The following is a 24744-nucleotide window of genomic DNA, read 5'->3' on the forward strand; positions in this document are numbered from 1 at the left end:
CATTATTAAAAGGAGCATTTTTGTCCCATTCAAGTGTTGGCAACTTTCCCTCTAGGTGGGAAAGTTATTTACCCACCTAGGAGATGTGTATCATTACCTAGGTAAGTGGTACCTAGGGAAATAAACTTTCCCTGGTCTCCACATAAATCTGAAAAAATAACATGGGATTCTTGGTCAATGGGAACCAAAATCCCATTGACCAACCAACTTCCCCCTATCAAAATCCAAAAAAATAAAACGCCTCTTAAGTGCTATATCATTTGTTAAATCATTTTTAACTACTGCAAGTCATTGTCATTTCTAATTTGAATAGGTTTTCACACCTCTCTCTATTTTTTTTTTAAATTTCAGACCAAATATAGCATTAAATCACTTATTACCCATAGTTAATAGGACCATTCTCTGAGGCTGTGTCCGCTTTTTGGTAAGTTACTTATTTGGGTTGCCCATGTTCTTTTATTTCCCATGAAAATAATGCAATGACCATTTTAGCCATACAAATCTATTATTAAAAGGGCATTTTTGTCCTAGGTAAGTGCACTTACCTAGTAAATGTTACCGAATAAACATTTACATGGGTACGTGCACTTATCCATGCTCTTTTGGTTTTTATGATTCCCAGGTAAAATGGTCCCATTAGGTTTTGTAAAAATTTATCCCAGGTGATACCCAGGAAAATAAGTTTACTCAGGAAAATTGGTCAATGGGAAAAAGTTACCCACCAACCAACTTTCCCATGCATATTTACTGCAAACGAACGAGGTCTAAATGGGAAAGTTATTTATCCATCTAAGTGATACCCAAAAAAACAAACTTTCCTTGGTCTTCACATAAATCTAAAAAAAGATTATGGATTATTTGGTTAATAGGAATCAAAATCCCATTGACCAATTTCTTTCTCTCAAAATCTAAAAAAAAAAAAAGAACATTCGTTAAATGACATGAATGAAAATCAAATAGGCTGTATTTGAAACCAAAACACGGCCTTTCTTTAGCCATTAGAATAACAAATCAGATGGGTCATATTCAGTCTTAGTTGATTCCCTTTCCCTGTATGCGTCAACGAGTCTATTGGGCCTTATGCCAATGGCCCATTTAAGAGTCCGATACCATTATCTAGCTGGTGGGGAATCGGGACAGACCGACCATACGTAGATATTGTCTCGGCTAGGGATTGTCTTGTCCCTACAACGCCAGCACAAATAGTATTGTTTAGAGCTAGAAATTCTATCGGGCATGAGTTGCCCATCCGGTAGAATTGATTTTTATATTTTGGTATTCATCCGGCAGAATTGATTAGAGTTCACGTCAGTAGTAGGATCTTCTTATAAGCGCTCTTTACATAAGAATATAGAAAATATGGAAGATGTTTCCGATGTATGACTATATCATATTGTAAGGTCGGTGCGAGGAAGACTCTTTACATTGACACTTTATTTGTTTATTGAATTGATTAATCAGGTAATTTGTTTTTATATATATTTTTACATTTTTATTGTATTACAACTTACAATGGATAATAAGGTAAATGAGTTTTTCAGAGAAATATCAATTACCCAAAAAACTGATAATACCAAAATCACTAATCCAATGTCGCCCACCTATTTACCTAAACTAGTAGGGCCCCGTGTCACCGTGTGATGCACGGGAAAATACAGAAGACTTACATCAATACTACCTAGGATTTGTTTTTGGCGCTGTAAATATGGATCGATACTTCAGTCTATTTATTTGTGTTTGGATGAAGAACAAATTTACATCGAAAATGGATATAAAATTCCACTCAATAATTGATGTAAATATAATATCGATAAAATCGACATCAATAATCATACTTTTCACTTTATAACGATTCACAACTTTTAAATCAATGAGTGATGTTGAACTTTATCAATGGATTTTTACATCCATAAATATTTCACGATTATCTTCAGAAATTTTTTCTTATTATTAAGTGTATGATTTATTTTGTGTGTGTTTTATAATAGGTGTTTATCAAAATCGCCAGTATGTCATTGCTAAATCAGCAATTTTTCTATCATATTTATCCATATGTATTGATATTCTTAAAAGTGGATTTTGATTTATGTATGCATCAACAGTTGGAGAAAAATTCATTTTAACGTTTATCCTAATGATTAAGCATTTATTCACTATTCCGCTGATGTAATGCCTGATAACACCTACTTGTCCATTATAGATTTGTTAAATACTTTTCTCAATTTTAAAGACAAATCAAGTACTGACATTATTTAATAAATGGAAGCTATACCAAAAACATAGTAACTCACATCCGCTTATGATTAGGGGTGAGCAAACGGATTATTCGGTTAGAAACCAAACCGAATAAACCAATATTTTAAATGAAAAAATGAATCGAAACCAAAATATTGAAAAACTGAAATAACCGAAACCAAAAATTTCGGTTATTTTGGTAAAAACTGATTTCCAACACTATATATATATTTTAATATATATTGTAGTGTATATTTTAATATATAATATATATTATATATTAAAAAATATATATTATACAATGTATATAATAAATTATATATTCTAATACATAATATAATATATTTTATATGTGTTATATATGTATTATTTGTTAATATATATATATATATATATATACATATTATAGATAATAAAGTTTGGCTAATTCAGTTTTTTCGATTAATCGGATTTCTAAAACTAAAAACTAAAACAAAAACTGAAATTTTATAAAACAAAAAAAAACCAAGCCGATATAACAAAAAATCGAAAAATCCGAAGTTGAAATTTTCGGTTCGATTGTTCGGTTTTAACCGAATAATGCTCACCCATACTCGTGACCAGGGATTTAAATATTGATACGATACGTCCGATACGGGGCATATCGTATCGATATCGGTTAGTAATGGGATACGCTACAAATACCATCATATCTTGTCAGTCGTTCGTATCGAATGGATATGAATGCGTATCGACTTGTATTGCATTGTATCGGCCGATACACACTGCATCATTTAGAAGTCACTATAAAAAATTGAAAATGAGGTGATTCAAACTTGGGTCGCCTCATACACAATAGAATTCGTGGTATTTCCAAACCAGTAAGCCGCTCTATGTTTTGTAATATAAAGTAAAATAAAATAAATTTTATTAACTTTTTTTATTCACATGCAATTTAAACAAAACACACGTACTTATATTTAATGGTAACTAAAATAAAAAAATAATATTTAGAAATAGTATTTTATAAACTATAGAATAAATAATGTATCAAAACCACATTTATATAAAAAGATGAATTTTTATATTAAGAAATTTATACAAATAGAATATTAATAATAGAATAATTATTTTAATACTTAAAATGTATAAATTTGCACATGACATAAATCTTACAAATTTGATATACTTTTATTAGTTATTAAATAATATTTTAATTTACATTAACAATATATTTATTATTTACAAAAAATAAAAATACTATATACAAAACATTGAAGAATATAATATTAATTGAACCTATCAAATCCATTAATCTACATTTATTTCAAAAAAATAATTTTTTATTTCATAAAAATTATATAAATAAAAATATTAATAATGGAATAGATATTTTTGTAATTAAAAATTATGAATTTGTATATGATATGCATCTTAAAAATTTTAACAAGTTTGATATACTTTATGTTAAGATTATATTTTTATAATATATTAATTGATATTTTAATTTGCACTTAAAAATTTAATATTTAGTTGACTTTTTGTTCTTAATGTTAAAAAATTAAAATAGTGAAATAAAAAATAATTGATATAATAATTAAAATATAATAGGTGCATATATTTAATGTCTTGGACTCTTAATTGATGCATTATAAATAAAATTATGCATTCCGATTCATTAATCATAATTTATTTCATCATATATATCTTTAATATTTATATATTTATATACTATTTTGTGATATTTTGATCTTTAATTTAGTATGATTAATATATTTATGAAATTTATATATATTTACCTCGCATATCCATGTATTTCGATACCGACCGTGACGCGTTAAATTTTAAATGAGAAATGACAGTCAAAGAATGAAGGAATCCCAATCCAATGGTAATGTCGTAAAATCAACAGAATTTACATACATTTTGGTAATTTGCAACCGACCCAAAAAAAATCCATGAAGGCGACTCGTACAAGGGATTGTGGGAGACTTGGAGCAGCTTCAGCCTTAATAGGGAAGCATACATCCTATTTTTCCAGCTCACCATGACGTGTCAAATTGCAATTGGCCCAAGGTACTTTCTCCTCCGGGGGCATGCATGACCACGATCACCATATTAGAGAGGAATCCACCGAAAGAAAAGGGCTTCATTTTCTGTGTAGAGCCCTTCCTTCTCTATATCTTCTCCCCTCCCTCTGCCCTAGATTTTCTCCATCCCTCTCGTCTCATCCTCCTCGTCGATCTCCGATCATATCCCCCGAAAATGGTGAGTCAAGTTTTCTATTTTACATTTATCTTATTATCTGTTTCCTCCATTTTTTTTTTCTCCAGCTCTAGGGTTTATTGTTCTTCTGTACTGATTTGCAAATTTCATTCTTCTTTAGAATATTATCGATTCCACAATTTGGTCCATAATCAGTTTGTTTATTGGAACTGATTTCTCCGAAACCAGAGAGATATTGATGGATTTTAATGAGATTCATAATTCGAGTTTATGTTTTCTTCAGCTCACAGAATCGATTATTCCTTTGGGTTGTTCTTAGATCTCTGGATCTCTTTTCGATTCATCTGATAGACTTTATTTTTTTTTCCTATGCTGGATTTGATGAATTGAGTTTCATCCGATTCGTGATACGGGCGGGAGATTATCGGGGCCATACATGTTATTAGATCTCGTGGCAGGACAGATGGATTATGCTTATTTTGTCGATCAGGATAGATCTCTATTTATTTAGTTGTAATTCGTAATCGCTGGTTGCTGTTGTGGCTTTAGGATTTTGCACACGCTTATAATCTAGTTAAATGACTTGGGTCTACGGATTTTCTGTTGGATTTCACTTGGTTTGCATTTTTAGTTTGCTTTTGCATTGATCTGGTTTGTCTTAACTCCAGAACAATAAAAGAACTAAAAGATATGGTTTTTTTTATATGGTTGTATGCATTAGAAAACTTTTACAGACCTTTTTAAATTACTTCTGTCTTCAATGAATTTTATTTCCTATAGATCTTGGAATTTTGACTGTTACGAGAGCTGCTTGGTCTTACTAAATTCCATTCAATTGCACAGGCAAACGCAGCTTCGGGAATGGCTGTGCATGATGACTGCAAACTAAAGTTTTTGGAATTGAAGGCCAAAAGAACCTATCGGTTCATAGTTTTCAAGATAGAGGAAAAGCAAAAGCAGGTCGTTGTAGAAAAGCTTGGCGAACCCACTCAAAGCTACGAGGACTTCACTGCAAGTCTTCCTGCTGACGAGTGCCGATATGCAGTTTATGACTTCGACTTTGTGACCGAGGAGAATTGCCAGAAAAGCAGGATTTTCTTTATTGCGTGGTAATCTTCAATGTTACCAACATTTGTTCTTCTTCTTTTTTTTTTTATTTGTCTATTTTATTCATTTTAAGTATTTTATTTGATGAAGGTCCCCTGATACGTCAAGGGTGAGAAGTAAGATGATATATGCAAGCTCCAAAGACAGATTCAAGAGGGAGCTGGATGGCATTCAGGTAGAGTTGCAAGCGACTGATCCTACTGAGGTGGGCCTTGATGTCATTAGAAGCCGTGCCAGTTGAACATGCATTGTGTCTCTTGCAGTGGAGGTTTCCTCCATTCATTCTGCTTTACTTTTGTTTATAGTTTGTGAGACGGTGGATTTGGCTAGACATGATATTGTTTTGTTGTCCAAGTTCCACCGTACAATTCATGGCTTCTAGAACAACACCAGTGATTTTGGGTATATCTTGTTACTTGTTATTTGTGGAACCTATGTGGCGTGTGTCTCCTTGTAGTCTAATATCTACCGGCTAATGATATGTAACGGTTTATTGGGGTAGACAAAACCTGTAGTTTGTTTTTACAACTTTGAAATGGATGTTTGGCCTTTACTATCTTTAGTTGGATTGTGGAAAAGGCAAACTTTTATTTGTTTCTGAGTTCTGTTTTCGTTGGCCCCATTTAATGGATAAATTGATTCTTGTATTTATCCATTCCTACCGTTGCTTAATTCAAAGTGGGTTCTTCTAGAGTTCTCCCTATTTTTTGATTGTAGCGTGAAAGACATGATCATTTTAATTTCTAGATTCTGCATAGAACATTATACTGTGGGTGAAGGGTTAGGCATAACAGTTACGTTATATCTGTTAATGTTCTCTTTGATTTATGCTACAAATTGAACCTGTCATGGTTGTCTTAGGATCATAGACTTGAATCTCAAGTATTGCTTCAAAAGCATTTCTTGATGCTTTGCTTTCATTTCAACTGATCGTCCCTAGATTGAGTAATTTGGGTGATAAAATCGGTTTTTATCATTCTTGGTTATTGTGGCTAAAGATATAGTTGTTAAATGTATAATGGTAATTGGAACATTAACCTAATATAAATATTCTGTGTCTCTGGAATTTGCTTGTTAGACCCATTTTACTTTGTCTACCTCTCTGAATTGGCAACGGTAAACATGAATTTGTTCCAACTAGGTTAACTCTGCAAGTTTGTACATGGAAATGGATTGAAGGTTTAATACTTTTTGAGCTTCTTAGTTGATCCGGTGAAAAGCAATTTCAGATTGTCAATAGCTCAATGTTGTTATTTGCAAAATGGATTTTTTTGGGACTAGATAATGGGGATTTGTAGATGTCAATCTTTAGTTGTGTAGAGATTTTTGGGAAGTAGGTGCATACATTAAAGAGGTAATAAGGAGACTGGAGAAGAAATTTGTCCAAGTGCTATAATAGTAATTTAAGGTTAATGCATGATCTTTTGGTGTTGTGTGTACTGTGTTTACAAGAGACCATCTAGAGGGTGAAGTTCATATTTCGTTGGATCTTCTCAATAGGCTAAGGAGGGTATTCATTCTGTATAGGGGTGCCAATTGGACCGGATTTAGTCCAATCCAATCTGGTCCAGTATGAGTCCATTACATATGGACCACGTTCAATCCAATCTGATGAATACTTTGTACCATTTTGAACTGGTCCAATTCAATGTCTGGACTGTTCTATCTGCTCAAATTGGTTTTGATTTACATTGGCTCTAACCCAATCTTGATCCATTGACATCTGTATGCTTATCTTCTATCAACAGTTTAATTTGACCCAATGCAATATAAATCCATTTTGGCTGGACCAGGTCCAATCCAATAAATACTTTGGACCACTAAGTAGTCCAATCCAATGTCTTATTGGTCTGTTCAATCTGTCCAAATTGATTTTGATTTGGATGGGATCCAACCAAAATTGGTTTGTTGACATCCTTAATTGTGTGTATTGAGATCGGTAGGACTGTGGTGTTTTGATAGTGATACTATTGATTGTGGTATTTGGATCATATGGATCAAATTTTGTGGTACAATATTTTGTCTAGGTCATTCTTAGGCCTTGTTCGTTTTCTGTTAAAAATGGAGGGGGGATAAGTGGGTGGATCCCACGAAATTGCAATAATCCTATGTTTGACCACCACTACAATGGGGCCCATGGACTTTTTGGAGGGTAATACTGCCGAAAAATCAAATCACATGGATTCTCGCACCTAACCTGGGTAACGTTTCACCCTACTGAATGCTGTGTTTGTGAGTGTACGTAGGCAACGCTTCCCCAGGAATTACTTGCCTTAGGAAAACCGTTGCATGCGCAAAACTAACGAGGCCTTAGTTTTGAGTGATTGACCACATCCTATTTTGATTTCTTCTTGGTCTCAGAAATTCTGTATTCATTCTATGTAATAGTATTTGGATCTTGTTGTTCACATCTTAATATTGGCCGGTGATTGGCCACATCAAACTAGAATATGAATAGCTTGGTTGTGTGAAAACAGTTGGCCCAGAGGTCTCCACAATATGAGTCACAATGGACCAACTAATATTTCTCAGGAATGACATATAGTGGTAGTTCTAAGCAATGTTTTAAAACACGGAGGTATGATTTGAGGCATTCCACTACTTGGAGGCATAAGGTGTTGTTTAGAACACGAGGCGGAAGCCTCCTTAATAGACTTGTTCACGGTCTGGGTTTGGGTCACGATTTGCCTCTTTACTAATAGAAAATGTTCAGTCTTGAGCCCTTGGAGGCATAAGGTGTAGTTCAAAACGCAAGAGACAAAAGCTTCCTGTGTAGAACCCACTCACAGATCAGGCTAGGCCGGGTTCGGATTGTGTTTTGCCTATTTATTAACAAAAAATGTGTAGGCCCAAGCCTGGTCCTTATATAAAGTCTGAAGCCCGAGCCTGAGCCCGAGCCCGAAGTTCAGTTTGGACATAAAAAGTCCTACATATAGTGCAATTTAAATAAACTAATATATTTATATTATATGCAATTTAAATAAACTACTATATATATATATTACATTTTGTTGATATGTATTATTGTATGTAATATTATCAGTCCAGGCTTGGGCTGGGCTTATTTGGGAAAGCCTGAGCTCAAGCCTGCGAATTTTGTCCAAGCCTTCTGGAGTCCTTGTATTGTGACAAAACTCCTCCCGTGTAATTCTCAGGGGTCTGGCCCCTGTTATGTATTTGTGCACCTTTTTGTGTACCCTTCTCTCCTTTTAATGAAATCAGTTAACTTATTTCAATTTTTTTTTTTTGTCCAAGCCTAATAAAGAGCAGGCTGTGTTGGGCCGGCTTGTCAGGCTACCTGGCCCATGAACAGGACTGCTCCCAAACACATGCCTCCACAAAAAGAAAGAAGCCTCCTCAAGGAGTTGTTGTTTTTCTTCTTTCATTTTGATTTTTGATGAAAGATTTCTTGTAGGCATAGAATGTAAGCCTCTTGAGCACAAAGAGGGTCTATGCCTCTTCAAGAGGAGGAGGAAGAGGAAGAGGAAGGAGGAGTTCTTTATCATGTAGGTGTAGAATGTAAGCCTCTTGAGTACAAGGAGGTCTATGCCTCTTCAAGAGGAAGAGGAAAGAGGAGTTCTTTTTCTTGTGGGTGTAGAATGTAAGCCTCTTGAGCACAAGGAGGTCTATGCCTCCTTGAGAGGAAGAGGAAGGAGGAGTTCTTGTTTTTCTTACTTCTTTTTGATGTAAAAAAAAAAGATGTCTTGTATTTAGAAGAATGAGGATGCATAATGCTTGGTGAAGGGGGGTCCTTTTCTTTTATTTTCTTTCCTTTTGTACGAGGCACATGAGGTGTACCAGAGGCACCTCACCTCCCATGCCTTTGAAAACATTGATGCTAAGAAAAAGCCCATCAATATCCTATAATGCAGTAATTTAAAATGTGTGCCTTGTCCCATGGACACTTTAAGCTTTTGGCTAGATTTGTTTGTTTGATGGATCAATCTACATTCAGCCAAATCCCATCAACTTTAAAATAAGATAGGTGGAGAGGTTTGGGGTATATAAATAGGAGAAAGAGAATTGAATGTCATTCTCTCACTCCTATGACAGTCTGCTCTCCTATTTACTGTCTGGTTGTTTTGGTCTCCTTGAAACCTTTGATCCTTATCTTTATTAGCAATTCAAAATAAGATGCGTTCACAGGGATTGCATGCATAGAACTTATACCGAGTTAGCAGCAAAGAACTCTGAAATAGGTTGCAAAAACCACACCAAAAAGAACCTGATTGAGGAGAAACTGGAGAAATAGCAAATGAAGGATTACAACTTCACAGAAAGAATTTGCTGTAAACTTGATTGAACCTAAGGAGTAAGGCCCATAGACTGATAAAAGCATAGGGCACTGCCTTAGGCAAAATCTGAAAACAAAGAAGTGAACCCAATGCTTACCTAACATAGAGATGTTAAGGTTTAACTGCACTTCAATGTTCTTTAAGAGTAAAAAAACTTCATAAAGTATCTTCGTAAGTCAAAATAGTCTATAGTTAAAGAGAAGTACAGGGTACTAAGAAGCAAGTTAGGTATAGAAACGGGACAGGTCACATGGTTTTATGTTGATTGGTTTTGATTGTTTTGAAGTTCCGGGAAGAACACTGATCAATAAGAAGATGGTGATGTGGGGTAGGAAATAGATAATCCTAGTGGGATGGGCATGATGGAGAAAGAAGGAAAATTGAGGATCTATATTATGAGAGGAAGAAATTCAAAGTTGAATAGATAAGAGAGAAGGAATATTGTACTAGGGAAGAGAGAAAGAAGGCTACTCTTACCCACAGGTAACTTTAGAACAAACTTTTCATTCCTCTAATTCAACTCTGAAGTTCCTTTTTTTTTTTTTTTATTTGGGTTTCCCTCCACAGATTCAAAAGCAACATTTTAAAGTTAAGATGGCATGGGACTCTTCCTCCTAAAGTAACTATAATAACATTTTAGTAATTCTAGTACAGCTAAACAAATAAAAACATTTCCAAGATTAATCCACAGAAATAGATGACCCAAATCGTGTGGTAGAGTGACACCTTATGACTAAAATGACCACAACTCCCTTGAACATGCCAGTTTACATGATTTTTGTCTTGTTGGATAGATAACTCTATTACTTGTCTGATAACACCATTCAGAAAGACAAATAATGTGATTGCAACTCCCAACTTTTTAAAATAACCATTTAAAATGGCTAACCCGATAACTGAGACACCAAGAAACTAAAAAATAAATTTGAAGACTAGAAAAATAACAATCCCAAATACCAACATGATATTGCTATTGGATAAGAAATTGGGAGAGGGAGAAAGCTGATATATTTCTCCATGAATTATTTCCTTGCTTCCATGCCTGACTGCCTGTATCAAATGGGATTCCTAGTATGTATGACCTTGAAGCTGAAAGGAATGCCTCTTTTCCTACTCTTCATTTTTGGTGAAAAAAACTCGATTAGGTAGAAATAGGTTAACCTGTTTTTTGGTAAAATAGGTGAACCTGTTGTGCAAACTGGATTGCTGATCGAAAACTGCTTTGGTGCGTGCATGCTTTCTGAGGCAAATTGGTGTTTTTTCTTCATGATATGGTCATTGATATCCCTTCTTGAAGCACAATGGCACATCGCTGCCCCTGACCAAGGGTGTTGACTCTTGAACTCCAAAACCCATGTGTCATCATGTATAGCACCCAACAAAAAAATCCTCTAACATGATGCGAAGGCTTCAAGCGAGAAAATTTTTATTAGTTCTTGATTGGATCTTCACTACCAACAATTTTGGGTTTCAATGTCTTTTTATCCTAAATAAGCTTTATTCTCCAACTTGGTATGTTAGGGTGCTATGTTGGCTTATTTTCCTGTTCAAGCAGTTTCAGTTTCAAGGTGTTGGATTTGGTATTTCTTTTTCCCAACAGGTGCTTCAGGAGAGATTTTCCATTTTCACGTCATAGAAACAGTACCATTAGCCGGGGCCTCGTAAAAAAGGCAAATTCAGTACATTCTTTTCTTGAATCAGTGTGTTGGAGAAAGCTGCAATCTTGACTTTATTCTGTGTTGGGATTTTCACATATTTTTAGCACAGTAATGACAATCTCTTGGTCGGACATGTGATCTTCCCACACTTCGCCGTTGGTTTTGTTTCTGCCACATGACATCATGGTTGTTTAGTTTGGATTATTGATTGTGTAGGAATAGGGGTTTTGAACTGTGAATATTGAAGCTGTCCAGTCGAAGATACGGAATTAGAACCATTTTGTTTTTCTTTTTTTTTTTGGTAAAAACCATTTTGGTTTAAAGCTTTGCGTGGAAGTATCATTAATTTGAAAGTTATTGGAATCGAAACTACAGTAAAATGAAGTTTTCAAGCAAAAGCTTTAGGCCCGTTCACTTTTTGGTAAGTTATTTATCCCGGTAAATATAATTAATTGGGTAAGTTTTTTTTGAGAAACACTTGTATGGGTAATTGCATACCCATGTTCTTTTATTTATCAGTGAATAAGGCAATGACCATTTTAGCTATAAAAATTTATTATTAAAAGGGCCATTCTTGCCTCATTCCAGTGTCGGCAACTTTTCCAGTTCACATCTGCACCCCACAATGTCCCACAGCACATCCCCGCCATGTATTGGGAACATTTTCTGATGATAGTACCAAAATCGATGATGTCATCATTGGGAGATGTTTCCAATACATGGCGGGGATGTGTTGTGGGACGTTGTGGGGCGCAGATCTGAACACTAACTTTCCTTTTATGTGGGAAAATTATTTATCCACCTAGGAATCACTTACCTGGGTAAGTTATACTCTGGGAAATAAACTTTCCCAAGTCCTCACTTAAATATGTGGGGGTGTGGGAATAGTTTGTGGGTAAGAGATCCGGAGTGGTTTTTCCATGGGTTGGCGGTTCGATTACTCGAGTCAATGGGTCATTGATTGATCTAACAGTTTTTGTCCAATGACCAAGTTTGGGGTAAAACGGAACCGATTGATTGAATGGTACCCAAGCCGAACGGTTTGAAAACCATGTTTCATGGTTAGGGTGAAACGGTTTAATACTTGTTTTGTTCATATCCGGGTAGGTGGGGTAAATGAAGATCCCCTTATTATTATAGTTATTCATGGGATACAATATTATAAAATGGGGTGTCCTCCAACCTTGGTAAAAGTGAGGTTTCATCTCAAATCCCCGAGAGTGCATCTGTGGCAACCTATGTCACCGCATTATACAGCGCGACCTTCAATAAAAGGTAAACACGTTAATTTAGTTTTTATCACAGGTAATAAAAAAAATCACCGATATCAGAGTGCAAAGTTATGGTTTTCAAAGTTTTACATACATGAATGTGTAATTTGTGATCCCGTCATCATGTTGAACAATAAAGTCAATAGTTTTTGACCATTTAATAGGTCTTGATTGATTTGGACCTGGAATCCTGGTCGGTGATGGTTTGAATAATTGACCGGCTGGGTCAATAGCGGATTGAAAACATTGTTTAATGGTGTCTAACTACATACCTTAACAAAAAGGTTAATTTTGTTTCATATTTTTTTTTGGATTTACGAACACAAATAGTATTTTCGATTTTGCTCTTGCGCTCGTAGAACAGAAGCATAGACAGTCACTAATGCAATCAAGGAGTGTAAGGTTTAGAAATGAAATCCCCTACTATAAATCTTTACCTAAAATTTTGGATTTCACACAGGAAAAAAAAATTCGAAAAACAAAAGATGATGCCAAAAATCCATCTTCTTGACATCGTTGCTCCTAATTTGTAGAATACTATTATATTAAAAAAATCTGTAGAATACTATTATACTAATTCGACCTACTAAATACTGACACGAGAAAAAAAGGGTATTCTCAGCTTTCTTTACTGCCGAAGATGACAGATTTTGATTTGTTAAGGCTTTATTACAGTCATTTTTCATTCCTTCTTGGTAGCAACTTTTCTTCTGAGCTTGGAGGCATTCTTGGGAGTTTCAAACTTTTTGACAGGTTTTCCTTGGAGCAGCAACGGCTTAGGATTCGTGGGTTTCTTCTGGTTGTAGCCAAACAGGGGAGGGGAGAGGGAATGAGAAGAAGATGAAGGGGGGAGAGAGAGAGGGATGGATGATTGGTTCAGTTCTCTTCATTGTCTCTATTTTCGACCGGAGGAAGATAAACAATAACTTGGAGATTCAGTTGAATGTTGTGTGCTGCAGAAACTAAGGAAAGAAGAAGGAGAAGAAGAAGATGACTGAGAGAAGGAAAGGTAGATGGGGCAGAGCTACCACTGTTACTTTGGTTCGGTGGTGCTGCTTCACTCATTGCCGCTAGAGGGAAGAAGATGTGCAGTGTTTATCATATCGTCAGTTCTATTAGTCGCTGGAAGGCCCAGAATGACTTTTCTAAGTAGTTTTGGGCCTCTTGGCAAAGAAGGGGATGGTAAGATGATGACTATTTTGAATAAATTAATTTTAATGTTTTTAGAAGTCTGCCTGTTAAATGCATCGTTAACGTTAAATTTTAAACAACTTTTTTGAAGTGACGTGTTCACTTTTCATTGGAGGTCGCTGGTTTTATGCAACTACCACAGCAGATGTGCTCCCCATTACAACAATCAATAAAACTTAAAAGGTCGAGTGGGGAATTCTTCATTAAATCTGCATGTAATGAGGCATTTTTAATGCATGGTCATGACTTGAGATCTATGGATAAAACAAATAAAATATGGGGCATGAAAATCCCTCCAAAATACAAGTATTTCTTTTACCTACTTCTCAATAACAAATTTCCCATTAAGAATTTGCTAATTATAAGAGGGATGGATATTGATGGATCTTGTGAGATTCGTGGGGATGAAGAAGACATAGGTCATATCTTTATAAACTGCTTGGTTGCCAAACAAGTTTGGTTGGGTACTAGAAACTCAGTTAAGGTTCCTAGTGACCTGAATGGTTCTGCTCGTGATTAGTGGAACCTTGTTTCTAACAATGAAGATGGGGGTTCAATTAGTTGCCCTTATAGAAAAAAAAATTCTATGTTGCTTCTCTAAAAACTTTGGAAAATAAAAGAAATGTGGCTCCTCCCATTATTATTAAGAGAATGCAAAATTCCTGGGCTGAAATCCAAATTAGTGAGGAAAGGGATGTGATTGATCAGAGGAGAAGAAAAAATATTCCTATTAGATGGTCAAGTCTTGGACTACAGGTCATTAAAGTCAACTTTGATGCCTCTGGTATTAATGGTAGTTGTTCGATAGCTTGTATAGCTAGAGACCATATGGGCTGAATATTGGACTTCAAGGCTTATAAACTAGGCATTCCTACTATCGATGTGGCAGAGGCATGGGCTGCATGAGAAGCCCACAATATTGCTATTAATTTTCTTAATAGGTTCATTATCATTGAGGGTGATTCTAAGCTGGTGATCGACTATCTGAAGGGTGCCCGTTCATAATAATATACAACCACGAGAGATATTCTCTATGTGGGGATGTAATGTCATGTGATAGTGTGGGTAGGAACTCTTGTGGGTGGAAAATCCAAGGTCTTTGTAGTTTGTAATAGGGCCAAGTGGAAAGCTTCCCTAATTAGGCGATATACTCTAGTTTAGCCAATTCAGATTGTTCATCACAATAGAGACCCGATAACTTCCCAAGCCACCCTTATTCCAACATTGCACTGCATTGAATTGGAGTTTTGTTCAATTGATTACTAAACTTCTAACTTTTCTGATTATGCATGACCCCGTACTAAGTACGGGTCTATGATCTGAATTATTTTAATTTTTTTAAATATTCTATCTTCCCTTTCTTCAAGCCTCAATTCTCTCTCTGCCTCAGCAGGATCGAGTTCTTGAGTCCTTTTAAAAATAGCCTCCTTTCTGTCTTCAATTCTACCAAACTCTTCTTTGTTTCAAGCTTTGATCCTGGCTTTTAGCTTTTGTAGATTCTTATAAAATCTATACCCCTTCCATCTAAACACCACCTGATCCTCTTCCCACCATTCTTTCACTTTCTTTTGAAAATCTGGATGTAACAGCCACATGTTTTCAAATCTGAAAGGGCAAGTTCCTCCTCCTAGTCTTTCTTGAGATAGTCTATCTAGACATTGATCTGACGTAGGTGTAGGTAAGGCCCTCATCACCAAACCACCCCATACTTCCTCCCAATTTGAAGAGAATAAAATCTATCTAGTTTATAACAAAGTGGTTCTTCCTAAAAATTAGACCAAGTAAAATCAGCTTGCACCAACGGCAGCTCCCTCAATTCAAAAGAATCCACAAAATAGTTTTCTTCCTCATACTTGAGGTGATCCTATGGTTGGGGTTATTTGTTTCAGTGGCAAACCTGATGACATTAAAATCCCCTCCCACAATCCCCTTATAGCTGCTAATTTCTCCCAAAACTCCTCCCTTTCTCTATATGAATTTGGCACATAAACATTTGTTAAAGCCCATTCCAGTCCATCAACTCTTCTTAATTTCACTGTAACCGTATAGTTACCAATTAATTCTTCTATACAGTCCAAATCCTCAGTTTTTCAAATTGTCAAAATACCCCTTGAGTCCCCCCCCCAAGACTGTGCAAAAGCCCAACTCAGTCCTCTAGCCGATCAAATACTTCTCACCCATATCCTATCCACCTCTGATAGTTTTGATTCCTGAATCAACACAACATCTAGCTTTTCTTTTCTGAGCATTTCCCTTATCACTCTTCTCTTCTTGGAACTCCCTAATCCCCTTACATTCCAACTAATAATCTTCATTGAGAAACAAACTTATGAGCAACCCTAGACGCCACCTTTTGCTAACCTGACTACCTTCCTTTTCTCTCAGAATACCCCTTATCATAGTCCATTTCACATCTCAATCTCTCCACTTCACTCAATTTCTTCTTCGTCTTGTGTGACTGCAGTGTAAAATGTGGATAGAGAAAATAAATAAAAAATCGGGATTCATAACAGCATGATCCTTCGCTAGATGGTAGTAGGGTACATAGTGTAGCCCATTTAGAAGTCTGGCCAATTCTCAATTTCCTCAATGGGTCCTTCCTCAAACCTTCTGAGCTGACCGACCGTCATCAAACGTATCGACCTTACATCACCTATGTTACCCACCTTAATTAGCATTTTTCATCATCATCATCATCATCATCATATATATATATATATATGGATTTTATTTGATCTTATGTATAACCTAATCATCAAACGGTCAAAAATCATCTGAGCCCATCTAGAATTTTATTTAGGCTCTTAGAACTTGGGTTCCATGAACAACGAATAAGCTATGATTATGGAAGGCTGCAATGACAGTTCCTATGGCTCAAGATCCAAGAAAAGTCCTTTTCTTCCAGCTTTAACACAAGTGCCTTAACATGATCATTCTGCACCGTCCTATCCAAATGAACCACACCGGTTTTAAGGAAAAAACAAAGAGAAAGGTTGAAAGAGAAATAAATAAAGAAAAGAGAGTGCATTGTAATGATCAGAATCTCAAATATTCGTCATTTTCTGGTTTGGATCAATTGAAAGTTCAGTTCCGTCGTAGGCTCGTAGCGTGTTGCAGATGCAGCGGATTGCCATTGTTGGCAAAATGATGGAGATATCAGCTCAAATAATGCATTTTTTTCTTTTTTTTAGGTTAACAAACAAACTAACATCAGAGCAGATTCCAATCCCGTGGAATTGAGCCAATACACCTGCTTGCAGATTCTAATCGAACAACAAACAATGCCTTCATTAATCATTATGCAATTTTTAGGTCGGGGCCACCTGCCTGCATGGTGGTGACACAAATGGGCCAATGGGCTTCCTTCCTTGCCATGACCATGAGGATATGGTAAATTACATAAACATCCCTCCACGTTTTCATCTGCGTCTCAAATCTTAACGTTGATGACCAAGAACATGGAGACAGAACTTTGCGAGATATCAGAAAAATTTAGAGCATATCATAATACTTTTTTACTACACACATTCGCGACAGTTACGCAAAAGAAGGTCCCAGTAACAAGGACAAAGCTTGCCAGATTTATTCATTAGATTTAGTGGTGGTTATCAATGGACTAAAGCAACAGCCGGGCACCAGCAGAGGCGGAGGAAAAAAGTCCCATAATGGAGATAAACTGGACATCATCAGCGCTATTCAGCTTCAACATCAATTTTGTGCTTTTGCTGGAGTGGTCCGAAAGAATTTGTACTGCCACTTTGGGTGGTAGAAATTAAGCTACATGATGACACTGATTTGTGGTGAGACTCGCTCTTCTCATTGGGTCTGATGATGGGCAAAAGTGGCATACCACTCATCTCTTGTTACGTAAATGTCCAGAGTCACTTCGGAACTTGATGAGGACAGAGTTGGCCTTCCACTTACATCATGATACGCGGTATCTCAGAACAGTTGGATGATACCCCATCACCACATAGGCGATGATTTGCATTAGCCAAAATGATAGAATCCCAGTTAGCAACCTACCTCCGCCGACTTGACGACCAACTTCCGCCAACCTAGCGACCTATTTCTACCGACTTGGCGACCTACATCGGGTGACCTCATACATAACTCAGGCAGCTCGGCAAAGTGACTAGCAGCACCTTGTCCAAGGCTGGCTTGTAGTACATCGTTGTTACGGGTCCAAGGGACCTCGGCGTGATGAGCGACCTCCTCAAGGACTTACCGACCTGACTGAGGTCCAGGTGGCGACTTGCAAGGCATGCTCATCCTCTTCCTTAAGCCAGTTATTGTTTCTGACTTCTTCGAGATCATGACGCTCGACCGTTACACTCGTTTTGCCGTATCGTTCGCATCGAAATTGATTGAATAGACTCTATCCCTCTCCTCCAAACATGGTGGACGCGGTTTCCAGGGAATCTCAGACACGTTACAAAAAGCTCTCGGTTCCTTACGCCTATATAAATGTCTCATTTCCAACCTTAGAAGGTATGTGCAATTTAGTTCTCGCAGGTCCCTAGATCTTTCACTTTTAGCTCAATCAAAAATCTCCAATTCGCTAACTTAAGCATCGGAGTGCCCACCCCGAGTAAAGCAGCCCAGGTCGCCCCAGTAGATTATATAGCTCGTCATTATTCAACTTAGCATTCGAGTCACCTTACAACAAGGAATTATCCAGCTTAGCTTTCAAGTCACATGCTAGCAGGGAGCTGCTAGATCATGCATCATCAGAACCTAACATGGCATCACATTGGGAAGTTCTCATCAATAGGATGGTTCATGCCACATCAAAGTACTTAAGCTAAGTTTAAGACAGTTCGGGGAGGACCAACCTGCGATGTCGGTCATCATCTCGAAGTGTTTATGTGGCCCAAGCATCTGACGAGTCATCCAACCTCATGGAAACTGACTTGCATTGATCACTCGACTTGTACCGTTCAGGCCATTTAATGCCTCCGAGATATTCGAGGGGCACGTTGCCCATGTAGCGGCAATTACATGAATTTCCCCCGCTTCTTGGGGAATTGACGAGTGGTCGACTTAGTGATCGTTCTCGAGTGTTCCCTAGGATCCTAGTGGTTGAGGCTGCTACCTTCGAATATGTTGGGGACGTTTTGGCCACCCCTCGAAGCCCATATAAGGGCAGTTCTCATCCTCAAATTGTACTCTCTCTAATAGCTCTTTACCTCTCATCTTGCTCTCCTTGCTCCTAGCTCTCCTAGCTCTGCACTGACTTGACAATTGGAGCCTCCTTGCCTGGGTCCACAACCTCAAGCTCTTTGACGTCGTCTCCCTCGTAAGTACATCTCGCGCAACCACGTCTGACTCACTACTCCAGCATGGACCAGAGCAGAATGAGCAACATTAGGGTCCACCAATCCAACACCAGGTTCTCGACTTCTCATCTTCTGGTTCTGCACAACATGTAGCAAGTTATTAAGGCTCTGTTTGAAAATGGATATAAATACAAATATGTACTATGCAAATATATACAAAATATAAGGCTATGCACTCTTCATATTTGTATTTGTACTCATTCCAAATGAAACTTATAGGTTATGCCTTGTACCGATCAGAGGGAAATTTCGATGAAATTAGAAGTTCTAGTGGACTAGAGACCGATTCGAATAGAGTTTATGTGAGTAGTAAAGCTTTTAAAGGTAAAGCTCATATTCAAAGATGGGGATGTAAATTGGCATATTTTTCCTTCCGAGTTTCAAGAGCAATGCTGATTAGGGAAGTCTTGGGTTTACTATAGCAGTGCTTTGGGCTTATGCTTCAACTTTTAGGCCCACTTATTTGTTTTTTTAGATGTAGGTTCAAAATAAACAGCACAATCAAAACAAAGTGATCTTCAACTGATTTTTCTTTATATATATGATTGGGGTGTTCTACTCGTACGAGTAGATTCCCGAGAGTAACCCATTTTCTATTAATTACATAAATATATAATAGTTATTATAAATATTGTTAATAACTAGATATTGAACCATTTGAATAGTTTTGACCATTTTTTAATTTTTAATTTTTTTTTGTCAAAATGGTCCAATCGTTCGATCTTCGAATCAGTTTTAAAAACAATGGTGTTATGTCATTCGAGTGTGTGACTCATATGACCCGAAAATGGAACTGTTCTGGCCACCGGTTTTCGTGTCGACGATCCGATCGCTCAATTTGAATGGATGACCCATTCTGACAACAAAAAATTTTTTAAAAAATGGCAAAAAACCATTGAAAACGTTAACAGGTTGGTGGTTCGACCACTCGGGTCAATGGATCGTTGGCTGAATCAACAGTTTTTGGCCAGGGACTGGGATTGGGGTAAAACGGAGCTGGTTGCCTTGACGATTTCCAATTAGAAAATAAAAAAATGGATGGCCCATTCTGACAACAAAAATTATAGGCAAAAAATTGAGTGTGTGAGGTCCATTAAGCAGTACCATACGTGTTACATCATTTAAGCATGTGACTCATACGACCTAAAAACGGAATCGTTCTGGCCACCAGTTTTCAAGTCGACGGTTTGATTGTTCGGTTCGAACGGATGGCCCGTTGTGACAACAAAAATTAAAAAATAAAAAATTGACAAAGAAAAACATTGAACGGGTCAATGGTTCGACCGCTCGGGTAAATGGAATCTACTCGTGCAAGTAGATTCCCACGTGAGAGGAGCCCATTTCCAATTAATTATATAAATATTGTTAGATAATTAGATATATATATATATATAATTATCTAATTATATAAATATATAATAGTTAATATATATATTGTTAATCACTAGATATTAGACTGTTCGAACGGTTTTGACTGATTTTGATTTTTTAAAACTTTTTATTTTTTTTATTAGAACAGGCTGATCGTTCGACCTAGTAACCGGACCCTTGACCAGTTTGGTCTCCAGGTCGATTTTAAAAACCATGATGTTATGTCATTTGAGTGTGTGACTCATACGACCCGAAAAATGGAACCGTTATGGCCACCAGTTTTTGGGTTGACGGTTCGACCGTCTTGTTCAAACGGATGCCACGTTCTGACAACAGAAGTTAAAAAAAAATAGCTAAAAACCATTGAACGGTCAATGGGTCGACGGTTCGACCACTCGGGTCAATGGGTTGTTGACCAATTTAACGGTTTTTTGCCAGGGACCAGGATTGGGGTAAAACGGAACTGGTTACTTGGACGGTTCCCAATTAAAAAGATACAAAAAAAAATGAATGACCCATTCTGACAACAAAAATTACAAGCAAAAAATTGAGTGTGTGAGGTCCATTAAGCAGTACCACGCGTGTTATGTCATTCGAGCATGTGACTCATACAACTTGAAAACAAAATCGTTGTGGCCATCGTTTTTTGGGTCGAAGGTTCAAATGGAAGGCCCGTTTTGACAACAAAAATTAAAAAAAAAAAAAAAAAGTACCAAAAACCATTGAACGAGTCAAAGGTTCATTGACCGATTCAACGATTTTTTTGCCAGGAACAGATTAGGATAAAACGGAACTGGTTGCCTCGATGTTTCCCAATTAAAAATAAATAAAAAATACCTCATCGTTACGGGTCCAAGGGACCTCGGCGTGATGAGCGACCTCCTCAAGGACTTACCGACCTGACTGAGGTCCAGGTGGCGACTTGCAAAGCATGCTCGTTGACCTCTTCCTTAAGCAAGTTATTGTTTCCAACTTCTTCGAGATCACGACGCTCGACAGTTACACTTGTTTTGTCGTATCGTCCGCATCGAAATTGATTGAACAGACTCTATCCCTCTCCTCCAGACATGGTGGACACGGTTTCCCGGGAATCTCAGACACATTACAAAAAGCTCTCGGTTCCTTACGCCTATATAAATGTCTCACTTCCAACCTTAGAAGGTATGCACAATTTAGTTCTCGCAGGTCCCTAGCTCTTTCACTTTTAGCTCAATCAAAAATCTCCAATTCGCTTACTTAAGCATCGGTGTGCCCACCCCAGGTAAAACAGCCCAGACACTCTTAACACTATCTCTTTGCAGGTCGCCCCAGTAGATTATATAGCTCGTCATTATTCAACTTAGCATTCGAGTCACCTTCCAACAAGGAATTATCTAGCTTAGCTTTCAAGTCACCTGCTAACAGGGAGCTGCCAGATCATGCATCATCAGAACCTAACATGGTGTCACATTGGGAAATGTTCATCAATAGGATGGTTCATGCCACATTAAAGTACTTAAGCTAAGTTTAAGATAGTTCGGGGAGGACCAACCTGCGATGTCGGCCATCATCTCGAAGTGTTTATGTGGCCCAAGCATCTGACAAGTCATCCAACCTCATGGAAACCGACTTGCATCGATCACTCGACTTGTACCTTTCAGGCCATTTAATGCCTCCGAGATATTCGAGGGGCACGTTGCCCATGTAGCGGCGATTACATGAATTTCCCCCGCTTCTTAGGAAAATGACGAGTGGTCGACTTAGTGATCGTTCTCGAGTGTTCCCTAGGATCCTGGTGGTTGAGGCTGCTACCTTCGAATATGTTGGGGACGTTTTGGCCACCCCTCGAAGCCCATATAAGGGCAGCTTCTCATCCTCAAATTGTACTCTCTCTAATAGCTCTTTACCTCTCATCTTGCTCTCCCAACTCTCCTAGCTCTGCACTGACTTGACAATTGGAGCCTCCTTGCCTGGGTCCACAACCTCAAGCTCTTTGACGTTGTCTCCCTCGTAAGAACATCTCGCACAACCATGTCTGACTCACTACTCCAACATGGACCACAGCAGATTGAGCAACATTAGGGTTCACCAATCCAACACCAGGTTCTCGACTTCTCATCTTCTGGTTCTGCACAACATGTAGCAAGTTATTAAGGCTCTGTTTGAAAATGGATATAAATACAAATATGTACTATGAAAATATATACAAAATATAAGGCTGTGCACTCTTCATATTTGTATTTGTACTCCTTCCAAACGGAACTTATAGGTTTTGCTTTGTATCGATCAGAGGGAAATTTCAATGAAATTAGAAATTCTAGTGGACTAGAGACCGATTCGAATAGAGTTTATGTGAGTAGTAAAGCTTTTAAAGGTAAAGCCTGGATTCGAAGATGGGGATGTAAATTGGCATATTTTTCCCTCCGAGTTTCAAGAGCAATGCTGATTAGGGAAGTCTTGGGTTTATTATAGCAGTGCTTTGGGCTTATGCTTCAACTTTTAGGCCCACTTATTTGTTTTTTTAGATGTAGGTTCAAAATAAACAGCACAATCAAAACAAAGTGAGCTTCAACTGATTTTTCTTTATATATATGATTGGGGTGTTCTACTCGTACGAGTAGATTCCCGAGAGTAACCCATTTTCTATTAATTACATAAATATATAATAGTTATTATGAATATTGTTAATAACTAGATATTGAACCATTTGAATAGTTTTGACCATTTTTTATTTTTTAATTTTTTTGTCAAAATGGTCCGATTGTTCGGTCTTCGAGTCAGTTTTAAAAACCATGATGTTATGTCATTCGAGCGTGTGACTCATATGACCCAAAAATGGAACCGTTCTGGCCACCGGTTTTCGTGTCGATGGTCCGACCACTCAATTTGAACGGATGTCCCATTCTGACAACAAAAAATTAAAAAAAATGGCCAAAAACCATTGAATGGGTTAACAGGTTGGTGGCTCAACCACTCGGGTCAATGGATCGTTGGTTGAATCAACAGTTTTTGGCCAGGGACTGGGATTGGGGTAAAATGGAGCTGGTTGCCTTGACGATTTCCAATTAAAAAATAAAAAAATGGATGACCCATTCTGACAACTAAAATTATAGGCAAAAAAATTGAGTGTGTGAGGTCCATTAAGCAGTACCATACGTGTTACGTTATTTAAGCGTGTGACTCATACGACCTAAAAACGGAATCGTTCTGGCCACCAGTTTTCAAGTCGATGGTTTGATTGTTCGGTTCAAACGGATGGCTCATTCTGACAACAAAAATTTTAAAAATAAAAAAATGACAATAAAACCATTGAACGGGTCAATGGTTCGACTGCTCGGGTAAATGGAATCTACTCGTGCAAGTAGATTCCCACGTGAGAGCAGCCCATTTCCAATTAATTATATAAATATTGTTAGATAATTAGATATATATATAATTATCTAATTATATAAATATCTAATAGTTAATATATATATTGTTAATCACTAGATATCAGACTGTTCGAACGGTTTTTAATGTTTTTATTTTTTTATCAGAATGGGCTGACCGTTCGACCTAGTAACTGGACCCTTGACCGGTTTGGTCTCTAGGTCGATTTTAAAAACCATGATGTTATGTCATTCGAGTGTGTGATTCATACAACCCAAAAAATTGAACCGTTATGACCACCGGTTTTTGGGTCGACGGTTCGATCGTCTGGTTTAAATGGATGGCACGTTCTGACAACTAAAGTTAAAAAAAAACAGCCAAAAACCATTGAACAGGTCGATGGGTCGACGGTTCGACCACTCGGGTCAATGGGTTGTTGACCAATTTAACGGTTTTTTTTCCAAGGATCGGGAATGGGGTAAAACGGAACTTGTTACCTGGACGGTTCCCAATTAAAAAAATAAAAAAAATGAATGCTCCATTCTTACTACAAAAATTACAAGCAAAAAAATGAGTGTGTGAGGTCCATTAAGCAATACCATGTGTGTTATGTCATTCGAGCTTGTGACTCAGACGACTTGAAAACAAAATCGTTATGGCCATCGGTTTTTGGGTCGACGGTTCGAATGGATGGCCCGTTTTGACAAAAAAAATTTTTTAAAAA

The 24744-nt window shown here is 37.2% G+C and overlaps 1 protein-coding gene across 1 annotated transcript; it reads left to right on the plus strand.

Annotated features, from left to right (window-relative positions):
* The first annotated feature begins 4323 nt into the window (after positions 1 to 4323).
* Positions 4324 to 6145, plus strand: LOC104599307 (actin-depolymerizing factor 2-like). The gene is made up of 3 exons (XM_010261792.3): positions 4324 to 4482; positions 5284 to 5549; positions 5638 to 6145. The coding sequence occupies exons 1-3, from the start codon at positions 4480 to 4482 to the stop codon at positions 5786 to 5788; spliced, it is 420 nt and encodes a 139-aa protein (XP_010260094.1). The 5' UTR covers positions 4324 to 4479; the 3' UTR covers positions 5789 to 6145.
* Positions 6146 to 24744: the final 18599 nt, after the last annotated feature.

Source organism: Nelumbo nucifera, chromosome 2, assembly GCF_055504915.1.
Source record: "Nelumbo nucifera cultivar China Antique chromosome 2, China Antique-T2T, whole genome shotgun sequence".
Lineage (NCBI taxonomy): Eukaryota > Viridiplantae > Streptophyta > Magnoliopsida > Proteales > Nelumbonaceae > Nelumbo > Nelumbo nucifera.